At 46.7% G+C, this 16,017-nt stretch overlaps 1 protein-coding gene across 1 annotated transcript in view; it reads right to left on the bottom strand.

Moving 5' to 3' along the window:
- Nucleotides 1–16,017, bottom strand: part of FSTL1 (follistatin like 1) — a 176,325-nt gene that overhangs the window by 75,836 nt on the left and 84,472 nt on the right. Inside the window, exon 4 of the mRNA XM_065417493.1 lies at nucleotides 2,475–2,531. Within this exon, the coding sequence (XP_065273565.1) occupies nucleotides 2,475–2,531 (57 nt within the window). The remainder of the gene's footprint in view (nucleotides 1–2,474; nucleotides 2,532–16,017) is intronic.

The raw sequence follows: 16,017 nt of genomic DNA, 5'->3' as shown, positions 1-16,017 counted from the left end.
CCCTTGTGGCAGTGTGTAGGATTCATGTAGCTATACACCATAGTGACAGAGGCAGGCTGAGTCCACACTCACCGTGGTGTGTACCTACATGTGGAAGGCTCCAGCCTGGGGAGGCAGTGAGTAAAGGCTCCGGCAGCGGGACAAGACACTGCTAAAAAAGGCAGTGTAGACTTGGGGAGCACTGCTTGGGTGTTTAGACTCTAGAGAACCATGTAGAATATATACCCTGGGGGTCATGCGTGTACGACACTCTATGCTACTCACCTAAGCAGTGCCTCGCCGTCTACCCTGCTGTTTATACCCATGCTATCTGGGCATGCATTATCTGTACTCTACATGCCACTCTAAGGCTATGTCTACACTACAGCTGGGATTGACACTCTGAGATCGATCACCGGCGGTCAATTTAGAGGGTCTAGTAAAGACCCGCCAAATCGACAGCAGATCGCTCTCCAGTCGACCCTGAACTCAAACCGACGAGAAGAGTAAGGTAAGTTGACGGGTGTAGACCCTGCAGTAACTCGACCTAACGCACGTTGACTCCAGCTGGAGTTGCATAGCGTAGGTCGACTTACCGCAGTAGTGTAGACATAGCCTTAGTGTTGACCTATCCTGTGGCTACATCTCCACTGGGAGATGGGGACGTGATTCCCAGCTCACGTAGACATACTTGTACCAGCTCTCATCAACTTAGTGCATTAAAAACAATAGCGTAACTGCAGTAGCACGGGCAGCCGCAGTAGCGGCACGCGTTAGCTTCCCCGAGTATGCACCCAGGGGATCCAGGTAGGTTTGTACTCAAGGCGAATAGTCTATGCCGCTGATTGCTGCGGCCTGTGCTGCCACTGCTACACTACTATTTTTAGCACACTAACTTGATGACAGCTAGTGCAAGTATGGCTACATGAGCAGGGAATCTCGCACCCCCAGCTCCAAGTGTAGACGTGCCTAAGAAGATGGATAAAACTGTTTCCTGTTTGAATTCCAGCTTCTTGACGTATGGAAATACTGACTGTGTAAGATGTCAGGCATTAAGAGAAGGCTAGTATTACTGTATTAGTATGCACATAAAAATGTGAGATGTTAATACATGCTATAGCTCAAATCCACTCCCTCTCAGTTTTCATGGACACTGCACTAAGGCCGGTTTGGCAGTGTTAGCTGTGACCCCATCACCTTTCCATCTCACCTCCATTCCTGGCATGCCACAGTACTCTGAATTTTTCATCTCCTCAGCAAGATGCTGATATCTGGGGGAGTTTACTGGAGAGCTTTAGTTTCTGGTTTTTTTTTTTTAATCTTTTGTATTATTCTAAATCCTGTCTCTGCCATAACCATGGTAGTGAGGACAATGGGTGGGAGGCAGAAAAACGAGTTGTTTTGTAGGAAATCAGATGTGTTTATACATTTTTAGGCAGAGCCAAATTGTGATGCTTCAGGGTGTGGCTAGCCATCTGTAACAAATGTGAAGGGGGATAAAATGCAAGTGGAAAGAAAGATCCCCCCCCAGGGATCTCTTTTCTTCATAAATGCACATTCTGTTTCTCGCCCTAGTGCAGCTTGAGTTCATTTTCTTTAAATCACTTCCACATTTTCCTGCCTTAATTATAAAATAGTTTGTTTCAGACCTCACTTTCACGAAGGCTATAGCACCAGGAATTCAGACACTGCTTATTTTCTATCAACAGACTTTTGGGTTTATGAGTTTGGAGTTAATAGCTTTTAATTCCTGAAGAAGGTCAATGCAGTAAAAAAGGAAATGTTCAGAGAAAGTACAGTCTCACTTTAAAGCATGAAAGTGCAGTAATATAAACACAAGCTATTCACACAACAGGACTTAGGTTTTGGCAGAGGATTTACAGATCTAATATAGTGCATGGGAACAAAATTCTGTTATGCTTTTTAAAATATAAAAAGGCACTAACATTAAACCAGGCAGATGTAACTTTAGCTACCCAAAGGAATACATAACAAGGATCTCCATTCACACTTATATGCTGAAACTTTTACCCCAAGAAAAAAAATTACTTTTCCCAACTGTGGGTGTATTTTTCACCAAATGAAACTGTTTGAAAGCTTTGGAGGGAGAAACTGTTAATTGTTTAAATTGCTCGAAGGAAAGTGTAAATAATCAAGGGTGCTTTTCAGAACCCCCCAGAACCATTACTTCCTCCAAATACCCACCCCCGCCATCTATTCTTTCCCCCAATTCCCCTGCTTTGGACGCTTTGTCTCCCCTGGTAAAGGCAGACATTTGCGTTCATGCTCATCCGCTGCCTAGATTGCAGGTTCGAACTTTGCAGCAGATCAAAGCTGCTCGCGATTCGTGGGACTACGAGCACGAACCACCCCAAATATCCCCGTGCTCTCCTCTGGGTTTGCAGCTACACTTAATAATATGTCGGGTATGTGCGCGAGCTGGAAATCTAGTCATGGTAAAAAGTGCCCAGGGGAGCCCGGAGCCCCTCACATACCTCAGCGTGCAGCCGGGCGATGGCCACAAGGGCAAAGAGTGACAGACTTTTCCAAATCTGCAAAAGAAAGAAAGAGAAAGAAAGATGCGTGAGAAGGGGGCAGGGAAAGAAGGAGGCGCCCCAGAAAACTTCCTCGGGATCCCCTCTTCTGAGGTCCCCTTCCCCACCCCTCCTAGCACCAGCCTCTCCCTCCCCAACCGCAGCCCCGCTCACCATGTTGCTCCTGGCTCGGGGAGAGGGGCGCGAGTGGGGCAGGCTGGGCGAGAAGCGGAGAAGGGACCTTTGCTGCTTTTCCCTTCTTCTTCTGGAAATTTGATCAGGGCTCTGGGAGGGAAGCGCTTCCCCTTCCCACCCCCACCCCCCAATCTGCCTCCAGCTCCGCCCCTCCCCGCCAGCCTCCCCTGGCCCCCTTCACCCGCTCCTCCCCCTCCCCTCCAGTTCCTCCCCCCCCCCCCATGTGAGTCCCGGCTGCTGCTAACCCAGGGCCAGCAGCGCTTGTGAGCCGGCGCTGACTCCTCCCGCTCCGGCTCCCTAGTGGGAGGGACCCAGCGCTGCTATGGGGCTAGGAGCCTAGGGGCTGAGGCTTTCCATATATCCCGACCATGTGCAGGCACAGGCCCTACCGAGCCTGCCAGCCCCTCCAGGGGGGCATCAGGCTGTGCCAAGGAGTCAGCCTTGCCAACCCTCCAGGATTGGCCTGGAGTCTCCAGGACTTAAAGATGACTCTTTAATTAAAGATTATGTCATGTGATGAGACCTCCAGGAATATGTCCAGCCAAAACTGGCAACCCTACAGGGAAAGGAAGGTGCTCTCTGGTCAGGGGAGGGGGGAGTTGCCCAGCAGCTGGAAGGGGGAAGAAATGGGGGGTGGGCGGGGATGAGTCCTATCCTGTGTGTCTCCCCCAGCACTGAAGCGAGGCTACTCCAATCTGGGAGCTGCACAAAGGGAGAGGGTGGAGTGGGTGCAGCAGTGACATAGCTTAAGAGTTGAATTTTGGGTGGGCCCCAACTTCTGGTAGATGGGCAGTCACGCTAGCTGGACCCACCGTGAGGCGCCCCAGGGGCACGGAGGCACCTGCTGGCTCCCTGGTTGGCAGATGGGCAGTCACACCCGCCCTGCAAGTAAGAGGCTCTGGGGCCACACCCAGAGGTGCAGGACCTCTTGCGGTGGGGGCTGTAAGTAGGATTGCCAACCCACCAGGGTTTATGCTGGAGTCTCCAGAAATTTTAGTAAGAATTATGTGATGAAACCTCCAGGAATACGATCAACCAAAATGGGTAACCGTAGCTCCAAGATGCAGTGCCCTCCCATCTCCCAGCCCAATGCCACATGCTCGCCTCCTTTCCGACCTGTGGCAAAACAGCTTCACAGGTTCCACCGCTGCAAACGGCTACAACGCCCCACCCCAGGCAAAGGCCGCCACTCACCTGCTGGCGCTGCTCACACCCTGGGCGCAGGTCTCCACGTGACAGCAGCAGCCAGGCTCAGGGAGCAGCACATGCCTCATCTGCATGTGTCGAGAAGGGACTGGACTCAGCACGGCTGCTCAGGAGCTCTCCGGGAAGGTGGTGGTGCTGGTGGCTCTGAGGCCCTGTGGCTGGCATGGCTCAGCCCACACACCACTCTGATACATAGCAGGAGCAGGGCTGCTCTGATGCAGGGGTAGGGAATTGGACATTAGAAGGAGGGGGCAGATGGACACTACGGGGTCCGTACCCAAGTGCATAACTAATGGGAGAAAGGATAGACAGCATACGGTAAGATGTTTATACACCAATGCGAGAAGCCTAGGTAACAAAATGGAGGAATTGGAGCTCCTGGTCCAAGAAATGAAACCTGATATCGTAGGAATAACCGAAACGTGGTGGAATGGTAGTCATGACTGGAGTACAGGTATGGAAGGGTATGTGCTGTTTAGGAATGACCGGAAAAAAGGTAAAGGTGGGGGTGTGGCATTGTATGTCAATAATGAGGTAAAATGTAAAGAAATAATAAGTGATGGAATGGATAAGACGGAGTCTGTCTGGGCAATAATTACACTGGGTAAAAGAACTACTAGAGCCTCCCCTGAGATACTGCTTGGGGTGTGCTATAGACCGCCGGGATCTAGCCTGGATGCGGACAGAGAACTATTTAATGTTTTTAAGGAAGTAAAAACTAATAAGAGCTGTGTTATCATGGGGGACTTTAACTTCCCAGACATAGATTGGGGAACAAATGCTAGTAACAATAATAGGGCTCAGATGTTCCTAGACGTGCTATCAGATGAATTCCTTCATCAAGTAGTAGCTGAACCGACGAGGGGGGATGCCATTTTAGATTTGGTGCTGGTGAGTAGTGAGGACCTCGTTGAGGAAATGGTTGTAGGGGACAACCTTGGCTCGAGTGACCATGAGCTAATTCGGTTTAAACTAAATGGAAGGATTAACAGAAATAAAACTGTGACTAAGGTTTACGATTTCAAAAAGGCCAACTTTAATAAATTAAGGCAACTACTTAGGGAAGTGGATTGGGCTAACATACTTAGAGAGCTAAAGGCAGATGAGGCCTGGGATTATTTCAAGCTGAAGTTGCACGAGCTGTCCGAGGCCTGTATCCCGAGAAAGGGGAAACGGTTAGTGGGCAGGAGAATTAGACCTAGCTGGATGAGCGGGCGTCTCAAAGGGGCGATTAAGAAAAAACAGAAAGCGTACCAAGAATGGAAGAGGGGAGAGATCGGCAAGGAAACCTACCTTATTGAGGTCAGAGCATGTAGGGATGCGGTGAGAAAGGCCAAAAGCCGTGTAGAGTTGGACCTCGCGAGGGGAATTAAATCCAATAGTAAGAGGTTTTATAGCCATATAAATAGGAAGAAAACAAAGAAAGAGGAAGTGGGGCCGCTGAAGCATGCAGATGGAGTGGAGATTAAGGATAATCTAGGCATGGCACAATATCTAAATGAATATTTTGCGTCGGTCTTTAATAAGGCTAATGAAGGGCTTAGGAATAGAGGGAGCGGGACAGAGGGGAATAAAGGAGGGGCGATTGACATTACAGTATCAGAGGTGGAAGCCAAACTTGACCAGCTAAATGGGACTAAATCGGGCGGACCGGATGATCTTCATCCTAGAATATTGAAGGAGCTGGCGCGAGAAATTGCAAGCCCCTTGGCGATAATTTTTAATAAATCTGTAAACTCGGGGGTGGTACCGATGGACTGGAAAATAGCTAATGTGGTTCCTATTTTCAAGAAGGGGAAAAAAAGTGACCCGGGTAACTACAGGCCTGTTAGTTTAACTTCTGTAGTATGCAAGGTCTTGGAAAAAATTTTAAAGGAAAAAGTAGTTAAGGACCTTGAGGTGAATGGCAATTGGGACAAATTACAACATGGGTTTACGAAAGGAAGATCGTGCCAAACCAACTTGATCTCCTTCTTTGAGAAAGTAACAGACCTTCTAGATAAAGGAAATGCGGTGGATCTAATTTACCTCGATTTTAGTAAAGCATTTGATACTGTGCCGCACGTGGAATTATTGGTTAAATTAGAAAAGATGGGGATCGATATGAAAATCCAGAGGTGGATAAAGAACTGGTTAAAGGGGAGACTGCAGCGGGTAGTACTGAAAGGTGAACTGTCGGGTTGGACAGAGGTCACCAGTGGGGTTCCTCAAGGTTCGGTTTTGGGTCCGATTTTATTTAATCTATTCGTTACTGACCTCGGAACCGAATGTAGGAGTGGGCTGATAAAGTTTGCGGAAGACACAAAGTTGGGAGGTATTGCCAATTCGGAGAAGGATAGGGATATTCTGCAGGGAGACTTGGATGACCTTGTAAATTGGAGTAACAATAATAGGATGAGATTTAATAGTGAGAAGTGTAAGGTGATGCATTTAGGGATCACTAACAAGAATTTTAGTTATAAGTTAGGGACGCATAGGTTGGAAGTGACGGAGGAGGAGAAGGACCTCGGAGTCCTGGTTGATCGCAGGATGACTATGAGTCGGCAATGTGACGTGGCTGTGAAAAAAGCTAATGTGATCTTAGGATGCGTTAGGCGAGGTATTTCTAGTAGGGACAGGGAGGTGCTGCTTCCGTTATACAAGGCGCTGGTGAGACCTCATTTGGAGTACTGTGTGCAGTTCTGGTCTCCTATGTTTAAAAAGGATGAACTCAAACTGGAACGGGTACAGAGAAGGGCCACTAGGATGATCCGAGGAATGGAAAACCTTTCCTATGAAAGGAGACTCGAGGAGCTCGGTTTGTTTAGCCTAACCAAAAGAAGGCTGAGGGGGGATATGATTGCTCTCTTTAAATATATCAAAGGGATTAATACCAAGGAGGGAGAGGAATTATTTCAGCTCAGTAGTAATGTGGACACGAGAACGAACGGATATAAACTGGCCGTGGGGAAGTTTAGGCTTGAAATTAGACGAAGGTTTCTAACCGTCAGAGGGGTGAAATTTTGGAACAGCCTTCCGAGGGAAACGGTGGGGGCGAAAGACCTCTCTGGCTTCAAGATTAGGCTTGATAAGTTTATGGAGGGAATGGTTTGATGGGATAACGTGATTTTAGTCAATTAGGCATTAACGTGCCATCGCGGGTAAAATGAGGGTCCGGCTGTAGAATCTTGCCTGTATGCTCGGGGTTCTGCTGATCGCCATATTTGGGGTCGGGAAGGAATTTTCCTCCAGGGTAGATTGGCAAAGGCCCTGGAGGTTTTTCGCCTTCCTCCGCAGCACAGGGCAGGAGTCGCAGGCTGGAAGATTCTGTTGTGGGTGGGTCAGCTTTTGTGGCCTGCATTATGCGGGAGGTCAGACTAGATGACCATATTGGTCCCTTCTGACCTTAAAGTCTATGAGTCTATGAGGTGCCTCGAGCCTCTGGGGCACAAACCCGGCATCAGCCCCTGGCTGCCCTCAAGCTCCCTTCTGCCTTATGCTGTGTGCCCAGAGGAACCAATGGGAGCTGGGTGTTCTTCCAGTGGAGGTGGTGACTCCTCCAGGGAGGAATCAGTAGTTGCGATGGTGGTGGTGGTGCAGGCTCACAGGCTCAGCTTTGGGTGGGCCTTGGTGGTAATTGGGGGGAGAATGTGGACTACCCGGGCCCACCTCTGCCTACACCCCTGGGGTGCAGTAAGTGCCAGCCATGGCCTCCTTCTCTCTGATTCCTTTATGTTTTGGCTCAACAGAGACTACACAGTGGAAAGATGGTGGCTGAGATTTGGGCCTTGAATGTCTGGAGGTGTAGCGGTGTGTATGAAAAATGCAAAGACCCTCAACACTTTACTGTGGCTCTCAATAATGTTTCAGGAATAAATAATGGTACTATCATGTTTTTCTATACACAAAGACCAGCCATATATATTCAGTCCGAATGACATTTGCTTTAGATTAAGAGAAGAAACAAAAAAGAACAAAAGTAAACTCACTGAGAGTACAGTGTGCACCTCTCTGTCACAGTCTGCACAGAAAGAACACAAAATAGCTGATGGCCTCCATAGACAGCAGAGTCCTTAAAGATTTAAAACTGCTGTATACAGAAAACAAACACATAACAGTCACATAACTGACTACAGCACACTGTCTGATAAATCTTTCACTTCTATAGCTGAAAATTCAAAACTTAACATTTAACAATGCAGACCATGGGTGAGGGGCACATAACAGCTAAATACTCAAGAACATAATCAGTCAGGTATGAGAGGGGTAGCCGTGTTAGTCTGGATCTGTAAAAAGCAACAGAGAGTCCTATGGCACCTTTAAGACTAACAGATGTATTGGAGCATAAGCTTTCGTGGGTGAATACCCACTTCATGCGTCTGACGAAGTGGGTATTCACCCACGAAAGCTTATGCTCCAATACATCTGGTAGTCTTAAAGGTGCCACAAGACTCTCTGTTGCTTTATAATCAGTCAGGAATCCTTGTGGTTTATGTATTGTATATATAACAAAGAGTTTGGATCAGAAGCACTAGTGAGAGGAAAGCTATTGCCTCTACAGAAATAAAATTACATACATCAGTATTTCCAATCACTGCTGCTATTAATCCAAACTCCTTCTTACATCTATAGTATCTGAGTCACCAAGGACCACAAATTATGTATATATTTCCCCAAGCACTAACATTGTTAAAAACCAGTTGATATTGCTCAAGGCCAGGGCATATGCTACCAAGACAACTATAAAAGAGTCAGGAAATCACTAGTTAAGTCCTCACCCAAACCCTTGTAGCCTATAACAATGATATCACCTTCTCCACATTATCTCAATCAGATCCACCACACATATGCCTCTGCCTTCCACCTCCATACAAAATGTGCACCCGTTAACCATGGCTGTGTGGAGTGGTTAGAAATGGGTGATTTCTAATTGTCTGGAACATTAGGGTGCTGTTGTGCAGAAGCTGATGGTTAGTGTGTATGGGGCACATTTTTGGCTGATGGTTAGTTGGAGGATTGGTAATGAAAGGAATTCTTTGTTTTTTAAGTGGAAAGAGTTTGTCATGCTGAGAAATTACTGTTTATAACAGGGGTAGGCAACCTATGGCACGTGTGCCAAAGGCGGCACGCGAGCTGATTTTCAGTGGCACTCACACTACCCAGGTCCTGGCCACTGGTCCGGGGGGCTCTGCATTTTAATTTAATTTTAAATGAAGCTTCTTAAACATTTTAAAAACCTTATTTACTTTACATACAACAATAGTTTAGTTATATATTATAGACTTACAGAAAGAGACCTTCTAAAAACATTAAAATGTATTACTGGCACACGAAACCTTAAATTAGAGTGAATAAATGAAGACTCGGCTCACCACTTCTGAAAGGTTGCCGACCCCTGGTTTATAACATTTGCAATAGTGTTGTTTAGATGATGTGATGAGGAAATATGGTGTTGTGGATTGTTTTTTCCATAGCTGATGTTTGTTGTTGTAGTTAGGGGACACATTTTGTGCGCAAGTGGAGGTATTTGTGTTATCCTGAATTAGCAAATGAACTTTTTAGGGGCTGGATTATAACCCTACAATCCATCCTGAGGAAGGGTCAGCATATAGCTGTGCTTCCCCAGGAGCAGGGCAGGAACCAGACGGGGACTCTGAGACCTGTAAGTGAGGCTCACTGTGTCTCATGGAGTATGTCTTCACTCCAGAGTGCACCTGGATTGGGTACCAGGTCTGGGCACCTGTGTTAGCATAGCCTGGGTGTGATCATCCACCCTGTTACATCATCCTTGAAGGATATCTGCGTAGCCCCATCCACACTGGTGCTACAATAGCCCAGATGAGGCACTAGGACCTGAAAGGGCATATTCTATGGGTCTTAACATTGCACTAAGCTGTGCTGCTCTAGGGATTGTTTCACAGTGTACTGAGAGAGAACTTGACTGTCCTTCCTAGGCAGCAGGGTGGAAGTGTTCTTAGCCCACCAGCTCAGTAAAGTACAGCACTTCCGGCTTCCCACTCTAGATTTCTGTCTGCAGGCTCCGTTCCAACTGATACTAAGGCATGGATCCAGCTCAGGACAATGGCCTCTTCTAGGTGTTGGCATTAATGCAACTCTCATTTTGGCAACAGCAGGAAAATGAAAGGCATGAAAGATGGTGGAGGGTATTTTGGAAGTGGCGTGCCGCCCCGAGAAGGCAATGGCGGGCCCTGTTGAGATTACACAGGCTGCATGCAGATATAGTGGAGTGGGGACAGGTGATGCAGGTTTTAATAGCTATGGATTCCCCCTTTGCTGGCCGACAGTTCTGGAATAGGATCACAAGCCCAAAGTGGTAGAATTACATCATCATGTAGACCTGGGATGACCAGCAGCAGCTCCAGAACTGCCACATGAGGAAGCAGACCTTCATGGAGCTGTATGAGGAGCTTGCCCCAATTCTCCAGTGCCAGAATATGCAAATGAGGGAGGCTGTACTAATACAGAAGCGGGTCGCTATAGCCATCTGGAAACTGGCTACCCCAGACCGCTACAAGTCCATGGCTAGTAAGTGTGGTGTTGGCAAGGCAACTGTCACTGCTGTGGTGATGGAGGTTTGCAAGGCAATTATTGATGTGATTTACCCCATAGGTGGTGAAAATTGCTAGTAGCTGGCTTTGACTGAATGGATTTCTGAATTGTGCTGTGGCCACTGATGGCACACGTGTGCCCGTCTGCCCTTGCCCCCTCAAGCTGCACATGGGTATGTCAACCAGAAAAGCTACAACTCACTCATTATGCAGGCCTTGGTCAACCACTGAGGGAAGTTCATAAACACCGATGCCCGGGCAGGATGCATGATGCTAAGGTACTCTGGAGAGCTGGCATCTTCAAATTTGGACAAGAAGGGACTTTATTTCCTCACAGTAATATGGATATCAATGGGATGTGTGTGTGCCCACAGTCATTTTAGGGCACCCAGGCTATTCTCTACTGTCCTGGCTCATGACACCCTACCCTGTTTAAGAGCACACAGCAGAAGGTGCCTTAATTCCACCCTGAACAGTTGCAGGCTGGGGATGGAGTGTGCATTTGGCCGACTGAATGTGAGATGGTGCTGCTTGCACCCCTGTTTGGATGCCAATGTGTTCAATGCCATTCATGTTATTTGGGCCTTTCATTCACTGCACAACATGTGTGAGGAGAAGAGGGACAGCTTTTGCCAGGAAAGAGTCAAATACAGTGCTGGTTTATATGCCCAGTACAGGCATCCAGCAAGCATCCCTCTGATAGATAGGGCTGGGTCCAGGAAAGCAAGGGAAGTAAAGGATCCCTGTGTACCCACATCTTTGCTTTGCAGGGGATAATGTGGAATACTCCATGTGTACATATTTTGTACTGTACTATACATATCAGTCTAACTATTGTTAATTTGTGACTTTAATACCACCACAGGTCATGCAGTAGGACTTCATATCTAGGCTGCCTCTGATAATGTTTAATGCTACAGTCAGTGTGAGAAAAAACACACTGCAGCACTGTGACATTCCCCTTGTGTTATCTGCTAGGTCACTCCAATCCTTGACTCTGGGAGCCAGCCTTACCCCGCTCTGCTGTGAGAACCCCCACTCCTGGGCTGTTCATGCACAGCCTCTGGCATGTAAGCTGCTCCCAGCTATGTGAGTGAGCACTTTTGGCCAGCCGCTGCTTGGATTGTGCAACCGAATGACACTAGCCAATATCTCCGGTCCCAGACACAACCCTAGGAACCTCCGTTTTGCAGTGTCCAGTTATGCCTGCTGGACGCTGCAAGTTCGTCAATTTAACAAAGAAATTGATATGCTATCCGAAGGGGAGTCTCTGACACACCTCAAACCAAAGGCACTGCTTCAGGTAGAATAAACAAACAAATTTATTAACTACAAAAGATATACTCACTTAAAATCTAAGTCAAAACACAAGAAGTCAGATTTGATCAAATGAAATAAAAGCAAAACGCATTCTAAGCTGATTTTAACACTTTCAGTGCCCTTACAAACTTAGATGCTTCTCACCACAGACTGGCGGGTTACCCTTCAGCCAGGCTGGCCCCTTTGATCAGCGCTTCAGTCACTTGGTGGTGGTGTCTGTAGATGGAGGTGGAAGAGAGAGAGCATGGCAAACATCTCGCCCTTTTATCATGTTCTTTCTTCCCTCTTGGCTTTGCCCCTCCCCCCCCTTTCAGGGTCAGGTGAGCATTACCTCATTGCACTCCCAAACTGACCAAGGGAAGGGGGGTGACTCACTCAAGAGTCCAACAGATCGTTTGTTGCTGCCTAGGCCAGTGTCCCTTGTTCCTGTGAAGCTGGGCTGGGTTTGTCCCATATATGCCCTGATGAGGTGTGAACTGCCCCTCTGTTCCTGGAGAGTTTTGCCTGGGCTTGTTTCAAGCCATGAGGACACATTTTCAGCATCATAACTATATACATGAAATTACAACCTATAACATTACTATAACAATGCTCAGTGTATCATGAGCCTTCCGAAGACACCTGACATGACAAACTTTGCATTGGATACCACACAATCATATTATAAGGATGAACATGGGGGGCAGGGTGTCACAAGCACACACACATAAATCTATATATATATATAAAAAAAAATAAAAACTTGTGCTGACCCATATCCCTGCATCTGTAGGCATTGCTTGGCTTGCACTAATAATCTCTGCTTTGCATGCATATAGTAGTGTATGCCACAATAAATCACTGCTTACGTGTTTAAATTCTCCCTCCCCCCCCCCCACACTTAGAAGCCCTCTTGGATCACATGTGGCCAGGGAGGGGGCTGGGGGAAAGAAGAAGAAAGGGGATAGGGAAATGGAGGTTCTTCCCCCCTCAAGTGAGGCAAAACCACCCACAGCATGTAACATCCCCCATAACAGTAATGAGATTGGTCATAAACCAGCAAAACTAGCCTTCCTTTGTTATAATATTTCCCATAACAATGATGGCAGTTGCATCTTACCCAGCTGTTGTGATGCTGGTTCCTTCGCTGCTTCCTCTCCTGGCTAGTCCTCTGCCTCCATCCCAAAAAGTTCCTGGGACTCTGGGCTGAGTTCATAATGGCCGTGCCCCAAAGCAGTAAGTATCTGTCCCATCTCCTCTAGTTCATCTGTCCCATGGATCTATCCCATCTCCTCTGGATTATCTTCCCTCAGGGTCTCTTCTGGCTCCTCTCATTCACCAGCCCCTAGTCCAGTAATAACACCAACTGCTTTCAAAAGCCCGTCCAGCACAGCACGGGGCTCCAGAACAGCACAAAGTACCTGGTCAAACTCCTTGTGGTAGGGGCAGGTCGATAGTTGTTGGACTGTCCATTAGAGTCTTTGGCCTTGTGGTATATGCTCTTTAGGTTTTTGATTCTTTCTCTGCAGGGACTTGGTGTCCCTGAATCCCCTCCTCTGCCAGTTTAGACGTGATTTCCAGTGTATCTCCCCAAATGAGGCTTCTTACTGATCTCACCTGAGAGGTTCACCGGAGCCTTCATGTCAACCTCTGGTGAGCTGGCATCATGCTGGGAGGATGATTTCCCAAATGGCATCTCTGTTCAAGTACTGGGTAGAACTGTAGCAAGTTTCATGGAATGCAGGGTTTAAACACTGACCCGGGTACGTAAACTGGTAGGTGACTGCTGGTGCAGAAAGAAGTAGGTAGAAGGGCAGGAAAATAGGGCCCCTGAGTTAAATAGCCTGCATCCACTCTGCAAAGTGGATGTTAGAGTTTAAGTGGAATCTGGGTGTTAATGTATGTCCCCAGCAACTCTGGGTTTAAAACATTTCTAAACCCAGGGCAGAGGTTTGTGTGTGAATGGTAGGGGACTTAGGGGTAAAAGCAGATCAGAGCCTGGGTTAACTCTGCAATGAAGACATACCATGGAGTCTAGACTATTTACATCCCCCTTCTATAGTGTATTTCTTTCTGTAACTGATATCACTTTCCTGAAGTTAGGTCATCTTTCAAGATGTGGTTCTCTGTTTTCCTTAGTTAAATATAACTTATTTTTTTTCTCCTTTCCAGTTTAATTTTTTGCTTCATTTCCAGCATCTTTTAATTTCCCCCTCATTGTGTCTTCTCCAGACCCTTCTCCTGCCCCAGCTATAGCAGTTGTACTGATCATGGTGTCCTAATGCTGTATTTCAGTGCATGCACAATCTATTATTTTCAACAAGATTGTGTGATTGTTTTTCTGTACACAGCAGATGTCTTCATTTTAATAGGTTTTATTGGGGGTATTGTCTGCCCTTTTATTACCAGTCTGGCACTACAAGTAATGTGGTCCATGTAAAATTCATTCATTAGTGGTTAATACATTTGATTGACTCACTGATACTTTCAAAACTCCCACTAGGCACCTTGCTGCATCTTTAGGCAGCTAAATACCTTTAAAAATCTGGCACTTTATCTCCAACTTCTCTCCTGAGCTGACTGTTCTTAGATTTTATTCTTTTAACCTCTGAAAGACACCCAGCCTTTTCTATGCCTCAGCTGGAGCTAATGAGATCTACCTGCTCTGGTTGCTACAGATAGTCAGCAGCAAACCCCTCAACTGTTCCAGATTTTGTGGAACATTCCACGTTTCAGGGGTGGGTGTTTATTCATTTGTTCCCCTTTCTCACACAAAATAGGTTATCAAAAGGCTTTCTACGCTGGCAGTGAGAAGCTTTAAGCTCACCTCTTCCACACATTGTTGTTTATATTTTTGTGTACTTCATAGCATTTTTTATTAAACATAACTTTATCCCCCTGTCTGAGGCAGAAGATCAGTATCATTTCCCACACTCACTCATTTTACAAATAAGTTAATTGAGAGGTTGCATAAGGTTATTTCTAGCAGATTAGATTCCAAGATTCTATTAGGACAGGCCCAAGTTTGACCCACCGAGCCTCTCACAGTAGGTATGCTAAAATGATGTACTTAGCTCGCCTGTATGCAAGGACTGTTTTAACCACTAGACTACATTTCCCTTCCGGGGCAGGAGTAGATCCCAGGAATCCTTATTCCCAACATTCTATTGCTGACTAGCAAATAATTGTATAACACACAGACAAATTGTGGTTCTCATATATGGTAAAAATTCCTCCTTTGGCACAAGCAGAAGGGGTCTGCGATAGGGGTGAGGGGTTCAAATCCTGCTGTGAACCCATGCAGCCGTCCTTATGATTGCATATAATAAAATTTCTGATTTGTCTAGTGTTCTTTTAAAAAAACTGATTTATTTAATTCATACAACAAGAAAACATCCTTTAAAACAGATTTTAAACCTATTATAACCTGTCAGTTGTGGTGTGATCTGCAACAAAATACAAATGTTCCAGATATCCGTCCTGTATCACACCTGCCAACTGCTGCGGTCACATTTGCCCTTTGAAAGGTATGGTCAGCAGAATAGTCCGACATCTCCCATCAGGATGCTAAAGTCTGACCTCCTGTTGTGTTACAAGGGGAAAAATAACCCCCTTAACCAGACAAAGGTTGTTGCTAATGGCTCTGCTATTGGTGCTTGTGGCTCTGAGATGCTGTGTCAGAGAGCTAGTTGGGTGAAGTGTGGGCTTGTACATTTCTCCTTGTATAGAATGCAAGAGCTTGGTGAGCACAGTAACAAAAGCAAAATGGCTCTGCCGGCAGCTAACACAAGATTGTGCATTGAGCAAAGCCGCTTTGCCAAAGACTTCAGCCACCCCCAGGTCTAGTGTAGTCTATCTCTGAAAGGAAAAGCCAAACTGCTGCGACTATGCTATGTGATGCTGCCCTCACTCACCATGAGCTGCAACCTGCCGAAATAGTCTAATTTTCTCCCTCCCCAACAATCTGGCCACGTTCCCCTCCCGTGGCATCACTACTCCATTTTTGCCACTTCAATGCCGCTTGCAGCCACAGCTGAAGTGCTATTTAAGGGTATGTCTACGTTGCAACGTAACCCCAGGGTTTGAACTCAGGTTCAAGCCTGAATCCCTTGCCCATCTACATGCAATTTGCACTAACCCAGGACTTGGATTTAGTGTCCCAGCATCCTGCGGGGATAGAGGGTCTGAGGCTTTGTCTTCACTACCCGCCGATCAGCAATCGGTTTATCGGGGATTGACTTACCGCGTCTACTGAA

The sequence above is a fragment of the Emys orbicularis genome, chromosome 1, assembly GCF_028017835.1.
Source record: "Emys orbicularis isolate rEmyOrb1 chromosome 1, rEmyOrb1.hap1, whole genome shotgun sequence".
Taxonomy (NCBI): Eukaryota; Metazoa; Chordata; order Testudines; family Emydidae; genus Emys; species Emys orbicularis.
The sequence above is the reverse complement of the archived record's forward strand: the minus strand, read 5'-3'. Positions and strand labels throughout refer to the sequence as shown.